Genomic DNA, 19,437 nt, shown 5'->3' on the forward strand with positions numbered 1-19,437 from the left:
TAGCTATGGTAATTATTGGCACTGCCAAGGTGGGGAGAACGTTCAGGAAGATGGAAATCATAGTGATTGCGGCAGAGCGGTTCCTGGGGCAAAAAGATTTCCCAGCAAAGGAGTTAAGGAATATTTCCCCAAGCCGTAACATCCTCTCAGGTCCTAGAACCTAAGGGAGATATGGGGATCTAAAATACGAAGTTGGAGTTTGTTTTGTCTATATGCTATTTTTTATTAGGGTGGTTAAGTTAGTATCATTATTACGTACGGATTTATTCATTATATTTTATTGGTTTCCAACCGTCCAGTTGGTAGCGTCAATACACCTTTTTGGGTGTCGTCTGCCATAAAACCCACAGAAAACTTCCCGGTGATTGGTAATTAGTATCAGACGTTGATTGTGGTTTTTCTCCAACTATAGTCCACTCAGTACTCACCTTTGTCACCCCTGCAGTTTAGGCCTATCCACTACCTTGGACTCTTCTGGAGCACCATTCAAACCTTTTCATAGCTGCTGCGTATGAAATACTCTGTGCCAACCCTGACTAAGCCACCTCGTTCTCTTACACCCTTGTGGGGCATTCGGAAGACTTGGCTTCATTGTTCCCACCGCAATTGCAACATGTCACATATTCATCACTTTTATCAACATTATGGTCCCTTCCACTTGGACATCTCGGCTTCTCCCTTCTGCAAACACTTGCTACATTACCAAAATCTTCACAATGATCACACTGCATTGCTCTTGGGATAAATGCTCTGACTCTAGTTAATATACCCTAACTACACTTGAGTAGGGAGAATCCACATTAAAAAAAACAAAAGAACAAATAGACTTCATTTTTTTCACCATTCATCACATGATTCATCCAACATACTTAAATTACTCCAGGAATATTTTTAATCTCTTCAAAATCAACTTCCCACGAGATGCCTGCGGCGGCCTGATATAACCCCCTTGAGGGGTGCCCTGTTCCGAAGAGACACACACGAAACTTCAAACTTTTACATTTTTTATTTCACCTTTATTTAACCAGGTAGGCTAGTTGAGAACAAGGTCTCATTTACATCTGCGACCTGGCCAAGATAAAGCACAGCAGTTCGATACATACAACAACACAGAGTTACACATGGAATAAACAAACATACAGTAAATAATACAGTAGAAAATGTCTATTATATACAGTAAATAGGCAATAAATAGGACATGGTGGCGAAGTAAATACAATATACAAATTAAACAGTGGAGTGATTGATGTGCAGAAGATGAATGTGCAAGTAGAGATACTGGGGTGCAAAGGAGCAAGATAAATAAATACATATAGTATGGGGATGAGGTAGTTGGATGGGCTAGCAATTTAGAAAATCGATTAAAGCCGTTCCTTCAGATCCGCCGAATCAAAACAAGCCGGCCTCTCGTGATCCTCACAACCTTCACTTTGCCCAGTACTCTCTCCACCAGCTTGGATAACTCAAATGGTTTCTTCAAAATTGGTACTCTGCTCAACCACCGGATTAAACACTTTTTTTCTCTTTTTTTGTCATTACATACCTTTTTATTTTATTTTATTTTATTAACAACAAATCAATACATAAAGCACATGAGGGAACACAAGCATACATAGATTACAAACAATGGACAATCGAGCTAGGGGGTACAATATCACATAACAATTACACAAGGACCTTAAGGGACATACATATACTTACAATTCTAACAGCTTTTTTGTTTTTGTTAGTAGAGCATTTAACCGTCTTAAAATACAGTTCAATTTCTTTTTGTAGGGTACGAAAATGTGGTTTTCTGTTTGTAAATTTACATTTGTGTATATGAAATTTGGCCAAAAGAATAATGAAATTAATTACATAAAATGTTTCAGTTTATTTCACCGGATTAAACACCAACAAACCGTACTCCTACTATTCTCGTCACTGTGCCCCACTGGGAAGTTATGCTACGGATAGGTTAAAATGGCATATTGCTGTTTCTTGCATGCAGTTCATATGCACACCAGATCAGTGCTTTTACGATGATGTGGCACTGTTTATGACGTTTGGAAGCCCGCCTCTCCCTTTGACGTATGAATCTTTCAAGATGGCGATGCACCTGCTTCATCGGTGGTAATTCTTTTAATTTCTAAAACGTTGTACATAAACGATAAAACAAAGCGTCGTTTCCAGTTGACAATACATTTAATATCGGAGGACAACGTTGTCTTTATTACCTTTCAAACATGTCGACAGAGGAACTGTCAACCTCGGACAGCGAAGCTGCCTTTGCTGGGGCTGGCGAGCGATGGGCGCCCGTCGGCGCTGTAGCCAGTCCGGAGGATGAGAGCGGGAAGGGAAACGCGGTCGAGCCGAGGAGGAAAGGCTCAGCTGCGTCTGGTGAGACGGAGATGGTCGCAAGATTGAGGAAACTGGAGGACGAACAGGGCCTGCTGAATTCCTCGCTCCTCGCGTTGACATCTCATTTTGCACAAGTGCAGTTCCGCTTGAAGCAGATAGTTCACGCTCCAACTGATGAGAAGGAGAGGATGCTGGTAGAACTCGAGGAGTTTGCCTTCAAAGGCTGTCCTCACGTTGTGGGATGCAGGCCACAGGACTCTCAACAGCTTGAAAACGCGGTAAGTAGTCCATTTAGCCCACGGTTGGGCAAACTTGGTAGATCTAAGAATGTAAACAATGGAAAAATGATGTCAACACAAACACTCAATTGCTTGGTTGTGTGATTATGCAAGCTATAAGCTATCCATTATGTGTATAAAAATTGGTTATGTTAGTCCCCCACAAAACAGACCACAGGCAGACACCAATTTAGGCCTACACCAACGTCCGTATGAGGGGATGGGGGTGAGTGTGGTGGTCACATTAGTTGCTGCCCTTACTTACGTAGGTAGACTGGTCATCATTCAGTGTCAGTAGGATAGCTGTGATGATGACCAATGGACACATATAGACTCAGACACACTCTGGGATGCAACACTCGGAAACATGTGCACACACACACACATACAGGCAGTAGCAGCCACCATCTTGTCAAACATCTCACACGAAATAAAATTTTCCGGGCGGCTACCTGGCTTTTGATTAAGGCTTTGGTTTGCATCAAAATATCAAGGCTGTGCTCTCTGTTCTGTTCCCTGAGACCTGTTATCTCCAGAGGAAGATAGAAAATGGTAGTATCTCATCAGCACAATAAGTGACTGACAGGCTCAGTTAACATGCTTCCAGAAGATCATTATCACTAGTATTACAGATATCAGACCTGACCTCTGTAATCATAGCTTCTGTATGCACAACTAAACCAAACCCCATTGTTTACTCCATGCAACTCTCCATTTACCTTCGAGATTATGTAATACTGTCTTTGATTAAAGGTTTTATTTTTCTGATTTCCTCTGTGTCTACATGCTTTACTTGTAGGAGGACCTGGTGAGTATGGCTACAGCTCTCTGTTCCTCTCCAGCATCTGTTTAGTCTGTCTTTAGTAAACATGCATGATGAATAAGGGCTGTGTATAGATCCTCCCCATCACTCCCTGTCCCCTTTGTACACCCCAGTTCTCCACTGATAGTGTATTCTGTGTTCTCTCTTCTACACACAGAGTGAGAGGGAGAAGAGGGAGCGTCTGGAGGTCCAGAGGGAGAAGCAGAAGGAGCTCATCGTCCAGCTGAAGACCCAGTTGGATGACCTGGAGCGCTATGCCTACCAGGAGGGCAGCTACGACTCCCTTCCCCAGTCTGTGGTCATGGAGAGACAGAAGGTAGGGCTCTGTTCATGTACCAGAAGTCTCCCAAAAATCTATTCTATACAATGTTGTTTCCTCCCCATGTGTAATGTCCTGGTAATACTCATGACTGTTCCACTCTTCCACTGCCAGGTAATCATTGACGAGTTGATCAAGAAGCTGGATGTGAACTTCAACGAGGACATAGGGAACCTGACGCCTGAGGAGCTAAGACAGAGAGTGGACGCTGCCATCGCTCAAATAGTCAACCCAGCCAGGGTCAAGGAGCAGCTGGTGGACCAGCTCAAGACCCAGATCAGGGACCTAGAGATGTTCATCAACTTCATCCAGGGTAGGTGGCAGTGGGCCTGGGATGCCATGTTGGCTGTGGTTAGGTGTCTTGGAAGCTCAATAATACACACTTTGTTACTGAAATATTACACCAATATTCTGACTTACTACTGTATTTTCCCTTTACCCAACAGATGAGGTAGGGAACCCTCTTCTGTCTGATGGTGAACCCAGCCAGCAGCCGAGGACAGCAGGGCCCAACACCAGAGCCCCTGGAGGGAGGAAGAAAAGTAAGTTATCACCCAGCATTATTATTATAGGCTCTACAACATCACTCACAAAACATCTGTTCTAACGATTCTCTTCTCCTGCCCATAGTGGACCCAGAGCAGGCCCAGAAGATGAGGCAGACAGGCTTGCAGCTGATCCAGCGGGCCCTGGCTGTGCTGCAGATTTTTGCAGTGAGCCAGTTTGGCTGTGCAGCTGGCCACGTTCCCCAGAGCATGTGGTCGCAGGGGGAAGGGGGCCAGGACTACGGCCCTCTGCTGCAGCGTCTGGAGGGGGCTGTAGACCGGGTTCGAGTGCAGGCCTCGTGCAGACAGCCCTCAGTAGATCATGTGGTCAGCTACAACAGCAGCTTGTCCTTGGGGTCCCGTGATGAGCTCACTGCCTCAGTGAGGAAGGAGCTGGCCATGGCTCTGAGAGACCTACTAGCCCACGGCCTCTACTCCCCCTCCCAGGGCATGAGCCTGGTGCTGGCCCCCATCTCCTGCCTGCTGCCCTACAGACCTGGCCCATCGACCATCCACCCCTGGGAGCTCTTTGTCAAGTATTACCACTCCAAAAACGGCAAGGCCTTCGTGGAGTCGCCAGCCCGCCAGCTCTCGCAGTCCTTCAGCCTACCTGTTGCGGGTAATCCAGTCACTGTCACACCCAAGCAATCTCTGCTCTGGGCCATTCACTCAGTGTTGCTGGAGCACGATCGCTACAAGCGAGGAGCAGACTCAGAGTTCAAGGCTCTGGTATGCATGGCTCTGAATGAGCAGAGGCTAGTGTCATGGCTTAACCTGCTGTGCAAGTCAGGGGCCTTGGTGCACCCGCACTACCAGCACTGGAGCTACATGGCCCAGACAGGCTTCGAGGGAGCCCTGCGCATCCTGGGACGTATCAGCCACCTCAAGTTTAACCTGCCGGTGGACCTGGCTGTGAGGCAGCTCAAGAACATCAAGGATGCCTTCTGAGAAGGGACTGTTGAGAGACACCCAAAACCATGCTTTCAGCTCACATGGTTACCAGGCCTGATTTAAGGGTAAAAAAATTATACAATCAACTGGCCCTTGAGGACCAGGGAAGGCATGGTTTGGGTCTTCCTCAAGTGCTGAAATTATAATTGGCATAAAAGAATTGTGCTAATGTTGCTTTATCCGTTTAACTTTAAATTTATCTTGGGTCATTGGGTCAAAACATTTTTGTTAGCATCCTGTCTAAAAACATGGCATGAATTCCGTGCAAAGCTGGTCAACAAACATCAAGTGTGCTATGTTGAGATGCATTATATAGCAAATCTGTAACTAACATTTCATTTATCCATGCCCCCCATAACCACACAAAGGGAGCATATCAAGATCTTAATGACTTGTTACATTGCATTATATGGAGCTTGTTGCCTCCCCTTAGGAAACACTACCTTTATGTGATGTTGTTTGACTTGTCCCTATGGAGATGAGATACAGTAGCTCAGACCTATGCAGATAATATCGTGAGGTTGGCCTTTTATAGTAATTCACTACTGTATAATGATTACCTATAGAATGGGTGATCATCAATGTGACCAAATGTATAGTCATTCCCTCCCCATACTCTGTAGTATGGGCAAAAACAGACCAGTATCCTGCACTGTCACTAAACTGTACATTTTGTGTTCTCTACGGAAGAGAATAATATGGGTTACTTCAGTTCACATTCACAGAGCATTGCTCTCTGTCTGTGGTTACTCAAAGCTCCACTGTTGCGTTCACAGAAGACGCGCACTATTCAATGCACTCAGGTCAAATGAACATGGCAACAGTGTATGCTCTCACCAATGAATGTACAAGAGAGGTCAAAATTCTAAAGAAAAATTCTAAAGATGTCACAAGTGTTCTGAAAATCAAAATGCAGCATGTAGTGTCTCTCCGTTGAGAAATAAGCAGAACCTGCCTAACGTGTCTTAAAGAAGGTGGAAAACGTAGAGACCCTGTATTAACTGCTGCTTTACTGGTCCAAATGGAAGTGATTCAAAAAATAAATGAACATATATGATTAAACTATTTAGCTTATGTAATTACATATTTAATTGTCTAATATTTAAGATGATTGTGGGATGTGATCGTTTTCTCTGTTTCTATTTGTTTTTTGAATGGTGAATGAAAACCACTTGAAGTGAAATCTTCCTATTACATGTGAATCACATGGGGTGTATCCTGAAAAGCTGAATGTACAAACCATAGATACTGTTAATTTCCACATAAGTGAAAACTGTTATCCCTGGTATGGTTTTTCCAACCCTCATATTAAGGTGTTACCTACTTTGTTACTGGTTAAGTGCTGCTCCCAGACTTTCTGTTCTGTTCTCTTATGGTCTATGGTATTGTATTGAGATCTATTTCTATTTTGTTGTATAGTAAATTGCAAATGCCTCAGCCGGACCACTACCAGACTATGCTTGGATCTGGTCTGTGCTTTACTGGTGTGCATCTCCATGTAGTGTATGGGAGGACAGGTTGTCCTACATCGAAAGGGATACTTTGGTTTGCATAGTTCTGATGTGTTAGTATGAATATCAATACCCCCTTCATTTAGCCTGCATTGTTACTTTTCAAATGCACTGTGCTCATGTCAAAACTACTGTTAACACAAACAGACGCACACATCACAATACTACTACTAAGGAATGTACATTTCTGTATGAAAAATGAGACTTAGTTACTGTCTCTGATTTGTTTTTGTTATTCTGTGCATACCCTACTGGTCAGATTGAGAAAAAGGTATACCGCTGTTTATTGTTTTTGTTCAATAACTATGAATGTGAGAAAATAAACTATTTCAAAAACCTATTTCAGCCCCTTCATTGCTTTCAACACACTTGTTGTCACTGCACATTAATAAGTCATATAAAATACAGGGGTAATAATGATGCCTGACACTTTTGTCTTTAGTTTAGTCAAGTTGCAGGCCTTCACTTTGCATAGCAGCATCAGATAACACTGGCAACTGTGCCAACAACTGAATACGACGCCTTGATTGCCACGTCACAAAGAAACTCAATATAGGGCTGACTCTAGGTTCCCTTTTATAAGCTTGACATAAATGGCTCCTGAGTGGCGCAGCGGTTTAAGGCACTGCATCTCAGTGCTAGAGGCCTCACTGCAGAACCTGGTTTGATCCTGGGCTGTATCACAACAGGCTGTGATCAGGAGTCCCACAGTTGTCCCAGGGTTATCCGGGTTAGGATAGGCCATCATTGTAAATAAGGATTTGTTCTTAACTGACTTGCATTTTTTTTAATGACGTTCCAAAATCAAGGAACTGTTCCAGGACTAGTTCTGAGCATAGAGGTGTTCCGCTCGGCGGAAATGACGCATCGTTGATTTGATGTCAAAGGTCACGAAAATTTTCTCAACTTCCTTTCCTGCTAGCAGTGGCCACAGAATAGCACCAGTGAGTGAAATTCTCAACGCAATAATCTTCAACCATCTTGATAAATCCTGACGTTTACATACTTCTTACTTGTTTTTTACCCTAAAGTATACGTTTAAGATCCGGGTTTGGTGATAATTTCCCTTAATTTTACATTTTATATTGGAACAATTTGTAATTATATATATATATATGTGTGCTATCCATTATAGCTAGCGTTTCAACATGGCAGCTTGCTTGATAAGGTTCATGTCGATTCAAATCCTACCACTTCGGTTATGTAATTTATATAATCGGATAACCGAGCACATTGTGGTTAATGGCGTTCGGTTGCCTATTTGAATGTATACAACATATTGCCTGAATGGTAACGTTAAGCTAGCTAGGTAAATAAACAGTGATGGCTGTCTAGCTAGGCTGGACAATAGAACGAGTCAAACATTTACCTAAGGCTGAAAAACAGCTGAAGAACGTTGGTTAACACCTACTTCAGTCAAGACATTATGTAATTTAACTTTTCATAAAATACTGTTTTTCGTTGCATGACTTGGCTACTTTACGTCGTTGTTGCTCCTGCAATCTCGTCCAGTCATCTGACGTCCAAGCAGACGTAGTTTAGCTAATAGCATACCAATATTCTGTAGATATCAGTAGAAATTTGTATCTAGAAGCAGTGAATATGGTCCCACATTGACCATTCCATGGCTTCTTGTCTAGTAATAATGCTTTTCTTTTGTAACTCACTTCTCTTGTCACCCAGAGATGGGCAAATTCATGAAACCTGGGAAGGTGGTGATGGTCCTTGCTGGGCGCTACGCTGGTCGTAAAGCTGTTATCGTCAAGGTAATTTTGATCCTTGGTTATTGTTAAATATGCATGTTTCACTCCGTTTGATTAGTTACTGTTTGCTTGGACAATCCTCTTGCAATGTGGTCCATAAACACACAACTGAACTGCTAACTATATTGATTCTCTTCCTACAGAACATTGATGATGGTACCTCAGACCGCCCTTATAGCCATGCACTGGTCTCGGGCATTGACCGCTACCCCCGCAAAGTGACCACAACCATGGGCAAGAAGAAGGTTGCCAAGAGGTCCAAGATCAAGGCTTTCGTAAAGGTGTACAACTACAATCACCTCATGCCCACCAGGTCAGTGCCAGGTGGACATGGGAATATAGGATGGGAGTAATGGTGGTTTAGGTGGCTGACATGTGAGACTAAACTGTAGGTGACTAGCAGTATTGCATCCATGTAATATGTCCACATTTTCATGGAATTCTGGCAGGGATCTATTAAGTGGGATGCAATATCAAGGAATGTATATATGGTGTACTGAGTGGACCCTATTCTGTTGGATGTGGTGAACTACCCTTTCGCACTCCTAAGCCAAGTTGTACTGCGCTGGCCTGGTTATGCATCCATATCCACCATAGTTGCAGTAGCTGTGCTGCAAAGAAATATCTGAGCCAGCAAAGTACGGTTTGGGTCAGCATGCTAGTGAAGTCTATGGCTGTTCAACCCATTTCATCTCTGCATGCATCAATTCAAATTTGTCTGTACTTAGTGAACTTGATAGGTGGCTTGGTTTGATTATCATTCTTGATTCTTGGAATGTTCAGAGTAGGTGAAGTTTTATCCACTTGTGTCATTGTAGGAAATTATAGGAAATTGCCGTAGCTGTCTTACTAAGTGTCTTGCTGTGTTTTTCCCCTGTGCTCAGATACTCTGTGGACATTCCTCTGGACAAAACCATCGTCAACAAGGACGTCTTCAGAGACCCTGCCCTGAAACGCAAAGCCAGGCGGGAGGCCAAGATTAAGTTTGAGGAGAGGTGAGTCTTGCCCACACCAGGAACCAGTACTTGTGAGAAATGCACAGGTTCCTTGTACTAGTAATATCTGACACATGATACAAGTAGCTTAACTACTATAGGATCATTACATTTCACGCTTTCTTTTTCATCTCCATTGAAAACCTTTTCTAAAAAAAAATTTTTTCTATCCACAGATACAAGACAGGCAAGAACAAATGGTTCTTCCAGAAGCTTAGATTCTAGGCGTTCATTGGTTTCACTAATAAATGTATAAAAAAAACATTGACTGTTGTTTTCATTTGTGGTTTTATTGACAAGTGTAGGATGTTTTGGAGATTAAGCTTACAAAAGCTGCTTGTTAAGAGACACAGGCCTTTTTACTGACAAAGAAGGATGCCCAGGGTCCCTGCTCATCTGTGTGAATGTGTCTTAGGCATGCTGCAAGGAGGCATGAGGACTGCAGATGTGACCAGGGCAATAAATTGCAATGTCTACTGTGAGACGCCTAAGAACGAGACGGGATGGACAGCTGATCGTACTCTCAGTGGCAGACCACATGTAACAACACCTGCACAGGATCTGAACATGCACACATGCAGGACAGGTACAGGATGGCAACAACTGCCTGAGTTCCACCAGGAACGCACAATCCCTCGATCAGTGCATAGACTGTCCGCTATAGGCTGTGAGGCAGGTCCTCACCAGACATCACTGGCAACAACATTGCCTATGGGCACCGTCACTGGACCAGACAGGACTGGCAAAAGGTGCACTTCACTGACGAGTTGCAGTTTTGTCTCACCGTTTATCGTCAAAGGAACGAGCATTACACCGAGGCCTGTAATTCTGGAGCGGGATCGAGGTGTAGGGTCCGTCATGGTCTGGGGTGGTGTGTCACAGCATCATCGGACTGAGGTTGTCATTGCAGACAATCTCAACGCTATGCGTTACAGGGAAGACATCCTCCTCCCTCGTGTGGTACCCTTCCTGCAGGCTCATCCTGGCATGACCCTCCAGCATGACAATGCCACCAGCCATACTGCTCGTTCTGTGCGTGATTTCCTGCAAGACAGGAATGTCAAGGTTATGCCATTGCCAGCGAAGAGCCCAGATCCCAATCCCATTGAACACGTCTGGGTCGGAGGGTGAGGGCTAGGGCCATTCCCCCCCCAGAAATGTCCGGAAACTTGCAGGTGCCTTGGTGGAAGAGTGGGGTAACATCTCACAGCAAGAACTGGCAAATCTGGTGCAGTCCATGAGATGACCTGCAGCTGGTGGCCACACCAGATACTGACTGTTACTTTTGATTTTGACCTCCCCTTTGTTCAGGGACACATTATTCTGTTTCTGTTTGTCACATGTCTGTGGAACTTGTTCAGTTTGTCTCAGTTGTTGAATCTTGTTATGTAAATATTTACACATTAGGTTTGCTGAAAAAAAACGCAGCTGACAGTGAGAGGACGTTCTTTTTTATATATACAGTTGAAATCAGAAGTTTACATACACTTAGGTTGGAGTCATTAAAACTTGTTTTTCAACCACCACAAATTTCTTGTTAACAAACTATAGTTTTGGCAAGTCGTTTAGGACATCTACTTGTGCATGACACAAGTAATTTTTCCAACACTTGTTTAGACAGATTATTTCAATTATAACTCACTGTATCACAAATCCAGTGGGTCAGAAGTTTACATACACTAAATTGACTGCTTTTAAACAGCTTGGAAAATTCCAGAAAATTGTCATGGCTTTAGAAGCTTCTGATAGGCTAACTGACATAATTTGAGTCAATTGGGGGTGTACCTGTGGATGTATTTCAAGGCCTACCTTCAAACTCAGTGCCTCTTTGCTTGACATCATGGGGAAATCGAAATAAATCAGTCAAGACCTCAGGAAAATAAATTGTAGACCTCCACAATTCTGGTTCGTCCTTGGGAGCAATTTCCAAATGCCCGAAGGTACCATGTTCATCTGTACAAACAATAGTACGCAAGTATAAACACCATGGTACCACGCAGTCATCATACGTCTCAGGAAGGAGATGCGTTCTGTCTCCTAGAGATGAACGTACTTTGGTGCGAAAAGTGTAAATCAATCCCAGAACAACAGCAAAGGACCTTTGGAAGGATACACGAAACGTTTGACCCAAGTTAAACAATTTAAAGGCAATGCTACCAAATACTAATTGAGTATATGTTAACTTCTGACCCACGGGGAATGTGATGAAAGAAATCAAAGCCGAAATAAATCATTCTATTATTCTGACTTTTCACATTCTTAAAATAAAGTGGTGTTCCTAACTGACCTAAAACATGGACTTTTTTTACTAGGATTAAATGGCAGGAACTGTGAAAAACTGAGTTTAAATGTATTTGGCTAAGGTGTGTGTCAACTTCCGATTTCAACTGTATGTATACTCAGTAAAAGCTGGTATATTGAGTGCTGTGCTGGAGCAGAATCAAGGCTTTAATGAGTGCGCGTCAGGGCTACCCAAGTGCCTACCTCTTGTCGAAATCTGCCGTCTCGTTTTGAAGAAACTGAAACTGAAAGAAAAAGACGTACCACTTCACAACAGCTAACTACAGTAAGTGGTTGACTCTGCTTTGTCTTCTATAAAATCGTAACTAAATGAATGTTTTCATTTAAAATAGATTGGATATGTGTTAAGAGTCATACGTTTGTGTTAAAGACTTCAAATGAACGGTCAATGGTACTTGGAGGCGTTGATAGTCGGACCGACTCAAAAAGGAATGTGTAGCTATATGAATACCGAAAGCTTTCAACTAGATCGTTTCAAACTACTTATTTTATAAAGTGTAACCTACACTAGTCAGTGGAGACGTTGGCTGCGTTTAGACAGCAAGTCCAACTCTGATATTTTTTCCAGTAATTGGTCTTTTGATCTGTCACAGCTCTTTTTCATTATAAATTGGGCCTACTTCACATTTTCCACTACATTTTATACTCTTTACAGATTAGCGTCAATTTCTCCGACAGTCATGTGTGATGAGGTAAGGGGGAACCCAATCTTCATTGAGTCTTATCATTTTTATAAACAGGCCTGACCTAATGGAATGGAATTGTTTTTCAGGATTTCTCCTTAATTACAGACAGCCAGGGATCACAAAACACCTTGGATGGAATCCTAAATGCTATCAGCAAATGCAAGGTATATTTGACCAAAGAAAGGATATTAATTGGGAAAGCTCAAATTGTCTGACTCCAGTCACCCAAGTCATAGATATTTCTCTCTGCTAAAACGGCAAGGGTACCCAAGCGCTAAGTCTAGGACCAAAAGGCTCCTTAACAGCTTCTACCCCCAAGCCAGAATAAAATGAAATGGCCACCAGGACTATTTACATTTGTGTTTAACACTGCTGCTACTCGCTGTTTATCTATGCATAGTCACTTTATCCCTACCAACATGTACAGGTTAGTCGAGGAAATTTGTACACCTGCACATTGACCCGGTACCCCCGTATATAGCCTCATTATTGTTACTTTTTATAATTGGTAAATATTTTCTTAACTCTCTCATTATTGGTTAAGTAAGCATTTCACGGTAAGGTCTACTGGTCTACTACACCTGTTGTCACATGCGGCCAAATACAAAGTTTCATTTGAATTGTAGAATAAATAAATTAAAAATATATATACAGTGCCTTGCATAAATATTCATCCCCCTTTGTGTTTTTCCTATTTTCAATACAACCAGTAATTTAAATGGATTTTTATTTGGATTTAATGTAATGGATATACACAGAATAGTCCAAATTGGTGAAGTGAAATTTAAAAAATTGTTGTTGTTTAAAAAAGAAAATACAAACGGAAAAGTGGTGTGCATATGTATTCACCCCCATTGCTACGAAGCCCCTAAATCATATCTGGTGCAACCAATTACCTTCAGAAGTCATATAATTAGTTAAATAAAGTCCACCTGTGTGCAGTCTGTGTCACATGATCTGCCACATGATATCAGGATATATACACCTCTTCTGAAAGGCCCCAGAGTCTGCTACACCACTAAGCAAGTGACACCACCAAGCAAGTGGCATCATGAAGACCAAGGAGCTCTCCAAACAGTTCAGGGACAAAGTTGTGGAGAAATACAGATCAGGGTTAGGTTATAAAAAAATATCTGAAACTTTGAACATCCCACGGAGCACCATTAAATCCATTATTAAAAAATGGAAAGAATATGGCACCACAACAAACCTGCCAAGAGAGGGCCGCCCACCAAAACCCACAGACCAGGCAAGGAGGGCATTAATCAGAGAGGCAACAAAGAGACCAAAGATATCCCTGAAAGAGCTGCAAAGCTCAACAGCGGAGATTGGAGTATTTGTCCATAGGACCACTTTAAGACGTAGACTCAACAGAGCTGGGCTTTACGGAAGACTGGCAAGAAAAAAGCCATTGCTTAAAGAAAATAATAATAATAATCCAAAAGGGATGTGGGAGACTCCCCAAACATATGGAAGAAGGTACTCTGGTCAGAGGAGACTAAAATTGAGCTTTTTGGCCATCAACGAAAATGCTATGTCTGGCGCAAACCCAACACCTCTCATCACCCCGAGAACATCATCCCCACAGTGAAGCATGGTGGTGGCAGCATCATTTACATTTACATTTAAGTCATTTAGCATCATCCCCACAGTGCATACACCTTATGACATGGAACAGCCACTGCATCTAAATCTTGTTGGGGGAGAGGGGGGGTGAGAAGGATTACTTACATCATGCTGTGGGGATGTTTTTCATCGGCAGGTGCTGGGATACTGGTCAGAATTGAAGGAACGATAGATGGCGCTAAATACAGGGAGATTCCTGTTTCAGTCTTCTACAGATTTAAGACTTGGATGGAGGTTCACCCTTCCAGCTGGACAACGACACTAAGCATACTGCTAAAGCAACGCCTGAGTGGTTTAAGGGGAAATGTCTTGGAATGACCTAGTCAAAGCCCAGACCTTAATCCAACTGAGAATCTGTGGTATGATTTAAAAATCTCTGTACACCAGTGGAACCAATCCAACTTGAAGGAGCTGGAGCAATTTTGCCTTGACGAATGGGCAAAAATTCCAGTGGCTAAATGTACCAAGCTTATGGAGACATACCCCAAGAGGCTATAATTCCTGCAAAAGGTGGCTCTACAAAGTATTGACATGGGCGGGGTGAATAGTTATGCACGCTCAAGTTTTATTTTTTTTTAGTCTTATTTCTTGTTTGTTTCACAATATTTTTGTATTTTGCATCTTCAAAGTGGTAGTCATGTTGTGTAAATCAAATGACACAAACCCCCCAAAAAAATCTATTTTAATTCCAGGTTGTAAGGCAACAAAATAGGAAAAATGCCAAGGGGGTGAATACTTTAGCAAGCCAGTGTGTGTGTATATATATATATATATATATATTAGTTAAAGTCGGAAGTTTACATACACCTTAGCCAAATACATTTAAACTCACTTTTTCACAATTCCTGACATTTAATCGTAAGAATTTCCTGTCTTAGGTTTGTTAGGATCACCACTTTATTTTAAGAATGTGAAATGCCAGAATAAAAGTAAAGTGATTTATATCAGCTTTTATTTCTTTCATCACATTTCCAGTGGGTCAGAAGTTTACATATACTCAATTGGTATTTGGTAGCATTGCCATTCAATTGTTTAACTTGAGTGAAACGTTTTGGGTAGCCTTCCCCAAGCTTCCCACAATAAGTTGGGTGCATTTTGGCCCATTCCTGACAGAGCAGGTGAAACTGAGTCAGGTTTGTAGGCCTCCTTGCTCACACGCTTTTTCAGTTCTGCCCACAAATTTTCTATGGGATTGAGGTCAGGGCTTTGTGATGGCCACTCCAATACCTTGACTTTGTTGTCCTTAAGCCATTTTGCCACAACTTTGGAACTTGCTTGGGGTCCTTGTCCATTTGGAAGACCCATTTGCGACCAAGCTTTAACTTCCTGACTGATGTCTTGAGATGTTGCTTCAATATATCCAGATAATTTTCCATCCTCATGAGACATCTATTTTGTAATGTGCACCAGTCCCTCCTGCAGCAAAGCACCCCCGTGCTTCACGGTTGGGATGGTGTTCTTCGGCTTGCAAGCCTCCCACTTTTTTCCTCCAATCATAATGATGGTAATTATGGCCAAACGGTTCTATTTTTGTTTCCTCAGACCAGAGGACATTTCTCCAAAAAGTATGATCTTTGTCCCCATGTGCAGTTGCAAACCGTAGTCTGGCTTTTTTTTATGGCGGTTTTGGAGCAGTGGCTTCTTCCTTGCTGAGCGGCCTTTCAGGATATGTCGATTATAGGACTTGTTTTACTGTAGATACTTTTGTACCTGTTTCCTCCAGCATCTTCACAAGTTCCTTGTTCTGGGATTGATTTGCACTTTCCGCACCGAAGTATGTTCATCTCTAGGAGACAGAATGCATCTCCTTCCTGAGCGGTATGACGGCCATGGTGTTTATACTTGCGTACTATTGTTTGTACAGATGAATGTGGTACCTTCAGGCGTTTGGAAATTGATGAACCAGGCTTGTGGAGGTCTACCATTCTTTTCTGAGGTCTTGGCTGATTTATTTTGATTTTCCCATGATGTCAAGCAAAGAGGCACTGAGTTTGAAGGTAGGCCTTGAAATACATCCACAGGTACACCTCCAATTGACTCAAATTATGTCAATTAGCCTATAAGAAGCTTCTAAAGCGCTGACATCATTTTCTGGAATTTTCCAAGCTGTTTAAAAGCAGTCAATTTAGTGTATGTAAACTTCTGACCCACTGGAATTGGGATACAGTGAGTTATAATTGAAATAATCTGTCTGTAAACAATTGTTAGAAAAATTGCTTGTGTCATTCACAAAGTAGATATCCTAACCGACTTTCCAAAACTATAGTTTGTTAACAATAAATTTGTAGTGGTTGAAAAACAAGTTTTAATGATTCCAACCTAAGTGTATGTAAACTTCCGACTTCAAACTGTAATAATTAATGCATGTTTAATCCCGTTGGTGAGTGTAGCCTATGGCTCAAGGGCCTCATAGAATCTGTGTTCTCAGGTTCAACACAATCAGTTGCTGAAGGAGCAGCAGGACCTGTCCAGAGCCAGGGATGACCAGGAGGACCTTGCTAAACAGTTCAGACAGCGTATAGTCAAACTGAGGATATCTCTGGAAGAGGATGACAACAACCAAGCCAGGGATGTAGACTCTGAAAGGGTATGACAAACTCTCTCAAACCACTAAACCAAAGATCAACACTAGAATTAACTTTTTTCTTAGGATATCGCTATATTTTGCTTATCCTATACTTAGTGGCTTGTTGAGAGAGGTCTTGATAGAGGTTTTGTATTCTGCCTGAATGACTAATAGGAGTAATGTTTCTCTGCAGAAGAAGATAGCTGCCCTGCATGATGAGGAGAGCAGACTGAAGAGGGAGATCCAGAGAGCAGAGGAAGAACTGCAGCTTGAGGAGGAGAGCACCCACCACCTCAAGCAGCAGACTGATGTAGGGCCACACCCCAAAACTCAGGAGCTGTATTATTAGTCTTGGTGTGGTCAGTGTACTGTAGTAGGTGTGTTGAGATTTAGTTTCACTATTGAAGATGGTCTTTCTTGGTTTTTAGGTGTCTACTGCTGCAGTGCCTGAAAAGAAGGTTGTGTTCACTGGAGAAACTGGTGATGGCGCAAACACACTCAATTTTGATGTGAAGCCACATATAGTGTATCCAATGGAGGAGGGCACTGCACTGATCACTTTTGAGGATGAGGAAGGTAAGACTGAAACCTTTACTCTGTCTAGCACCTATTTTATTTCTGTGGTTATTATACCGCCTTTCCTCCACAGTGGCCCAGAAGATCCTGAGCCTGAGGGAGCATAAGGTGGATCTGGGCGGGGATTGTGCCATCACTCTGGAGGCCAAGCTCGTACAGCTGCTGGTGCCCTGTCAAGTAGAGGTACAACCACAGAGACCCATCTCCATTCACTAGTGTTTAGGTGTCAGGAAGATGATGTAATGAGTGCAATACAAGGGCCTGAACAACACTGTGGCTCTGTTATAAAGAGTGTCATGTGCAGAATAACCTGGATTACATCCAGTTAGTTTATTTCATTGGTATGTATGTCATTGCATTCCTTTGTGTGAACCAGTGTCTGTGTGTGCACCTGTCTCTCTACCTCAGTTGGACACCGAGGTATGTTCCCGCCGTATCCTGGTTTCCAACCTGCCCAAGAAGGTCGGGGAGGACCGCTTGCTCGACAAACTGGAGATCCACTTTTCCAAGAGCAAGAATGGAGGGGGGGAGGTGGAAGAGTCTGACATGCTGCATGATTCTGGCAACGTGGTCATCACTTTTACAGAAAACAATAGTACGCAAGTCCAGTTCCTGTTGGAAAATTTCATTTTCTTCATAAAGGGAAAAAGCTCAGAAGAATTCATTTTCATCATACTGTTATTTCTGTCCATTCCTTCTGACGTGATATAATTAGAAATGTACAACTTTTGATAAACTGAGCATACTGTGCATTGTTTACCACAGTTGCCAAAGGCCTGGCTGACAAGCAGTACCACGATGTGGAGTTTGAAAAAGGGAGGAAGAACAGTGTGAAGGTGACTCCATTTCTGAACGGAGAGATCACAAGTTTCCAGGTAAGCAGATTTCATATTCATGGCCATGAGTTTATCCCTTTAACTCCATGACAACCAGACTATAAAATGAGCAAGCTACACTATCAGCAGAAATACCTTTATGCCTAGTGAAATCATCAATTCAGAGAGTAATGTTATAAACCGTACAGTTTCAGTCTGTGGTGCACCCATTCAAATTTGGTTAAAAGTTACAACTACAATGGGATTGTTATACAATTATAATTCCAGGGTTAAGCTAAAGTAATGTACATGTTTACATGTTGGTTTCCACATTACCTCGCCTGGAAAATCTCAAGGCCCTATAGACAATAGGTGCTCAACTCATTGTTTGGGACTTACAGACTAGCTAGTCCAACCATTTAGTGTCTAGAAGCTGTCTGCAGTAAGGCGATATCCTCCAATCTGATCCTTCTCGCCCCTCTACCAGACACGGCTGTCAGCGTGTGGGCGTACTGTGCTGCTGACTGGCATCCCTGCCGTCATGGAGCAGGAGAATCTGCAGGAGCTGCTGGAGATCCACTTCCAGAAGACCAGTAACGGTGGGGGAGAGGTGGACGCCTTCCTCTACAACCCTCTGGGGCAGCACACTCTGGCCCTGTTCGAGGAGGACTGTCCCACTGAAGACCAGAGCCAGTGAGAGGGCCAGGCACTGATAGCCCTCCCCCTAGTGAGCTCAGACACCTTTCTATTGCTGCTCATCTATCCCATCTCAGTACAGGATCAGTTAAATCCAGCCTGGGGATCTAATCCTGGCCTGCTATCAGCATAAGAGGTATGATCTCAATTGCAATCTTTCAACCAAATGCTAATCTTAGTCAAAAGCTTTGGCACAGTGCCAACCCCTGAGTTTACATTGTGTCTTAATATGGTCTTTTCTGGGATACATAATTTGGTAGAACCATCTATTTATATAGAATTTCTGATTATGTATGCAGATCATTTTGGGTGAAATGTTCTTATTGAAGAAAAAATATTCAGAACAAAATTAAGTTGCCAAAGAAATGTAAATTATGCTTGACAAGACTAATTTAGATATCTTTAAGGTAACGTTTAGAAGGAATGTGTATTCTACAGCTGTCACAATTTAGTGTTCTTTAATTGTGGTATTCTATTGTTTTCTGTCATTCTTAGTATTGCATGAGCAATCCTGTACAGTAGAATCAGTGATTGTAATAAAGTCTGTCCAATGGACCAAGTCAGACATTACGATGGTGTGTGTGGTTCGTTCATTATTACTGAGAAGGGACTACACTGACAATGTGAGATTTGAGTTTTAATCGAG

At 42.5% G+C, this 19,437-nt stretch overlaps 3 protein-coding genes across 4 annotated transcripts; all 3 read left to right on the forward strand.

The window, feature by feature from the left end:
- The first annotated feature begins 14 nt into the window (after positions 1 to 14).
- LOC118371521 (RUN domain-containing protein 1-like) lies at positions 15 to 7,107 on the forward strand. The gene is made up of 5 exons (XM_035756988.2): positions 15 to 2,618; positions 3,599 to 3,757; positions 3,875 to 4,073; positions 4,207 to 4,302; positions 4,391 to 7,107. The coding sequence occupies exons 1-5, from the start codon at positions 2,226 to 2,228 to the stop codon at positions 5,251 to 5,253; spliced, it is 1,710 nt and encodes a 569-aa protein (XP_035612881.2). The 5' UTR covers positions 15 to 2,225; the 3' UTR covers positions 5,254 to 7,107.
- A 456-nt stretch (positions 7,108 to 7,563) lies between these two features.
- LOC118371522 (60S ribosomal protein L27) lies at positions 7,564 to 11,055 on the forward strand. Its single transcript, XM_035756989.2, has 5 exons — positions 7,564 to 7,711; positions 8,451 to 8,533; positions 8,674 to 8,843; positions 9,415 to 9,525; positions 9,702 to 11,055. The coding sequence occupies exons 2-5, from the start codon at positions 8,453 to 8,455 to the stop codon at positions 9,748 to 9,750; spliced, it is 411 nt and encodes a 136-aa protein (XP_035612882.1). The 5' UTR covers positions 7,564 to 7,711; positions 8,451 to 8,452; the 3' UTR covers positions 9,751 to 11,055.
- An 874-nt stretch (positions 11,056 to 11,929) lies between these two features.
- On the forward strand, positions 11,930 to 19,361 carry LOC118371523 (interferon-induced 35 kDa protein homolog). 2 transcript variants are annotated; one of them, XM_052519146.1, is made up of 11 exons: positions 11,962 to 12,091; positions 12,482 to 12,518; positions 12,599 to 12,676; positions 16,003 to 16,135; positions 16,567 to 16,725; positions 16,898 to 17,014; positions 17,133 to 17,280; positions 17,354 to 17,463; positions 17,689 to 17,875; positions 18,046 to 18,155; positions 18,583 to 19,361. In XM_052519146.1, the coding sequence occupies exons 4-11, from the start codon at positions 16,103 to 16,105 to the stop codon at positions 18,790 to 18,792; spliced, it is 1,074 nt and encodes a 357-aa protein (XP_052375106.1). In that variant the 5' UTR covers positions 11,962 to 12,091; positions 12,482 to 12,518; positions 12,599 to 12,676; positions 16,003 to 16,102; the 3' UTR covers positions 18,793 to 19,361. The 2 variants fall into 2 exon arrangements, with proteins under 2 accessions (XP_035612883.1, XP_052375106.1); XM_035756990.2 differs by lacking the exon at positions 16,003 to 16,135 and having other exon boundaries at positions 11,930 to 12,091.
- The last annotated feature ends 76 nt before the right edge of the window (positions 19,362 to 19,437 follow it).

This window comes from Oncorhynchus keta, chromosome 5 (assembly GCF_023373465.1).
Source record: "Oncorhynchus keta strain PuntledgeMale-10-30-2019 chromosome 5, Oket_V2, whole genome shotgun sequence".
Classification (NCBI taxonomy): Eukaryota; Metazoa; Chordata; class Actinopteri; order Salmoniformes; family Salmonidae; genus Oncorhynchus; species Oncorhynchus keta.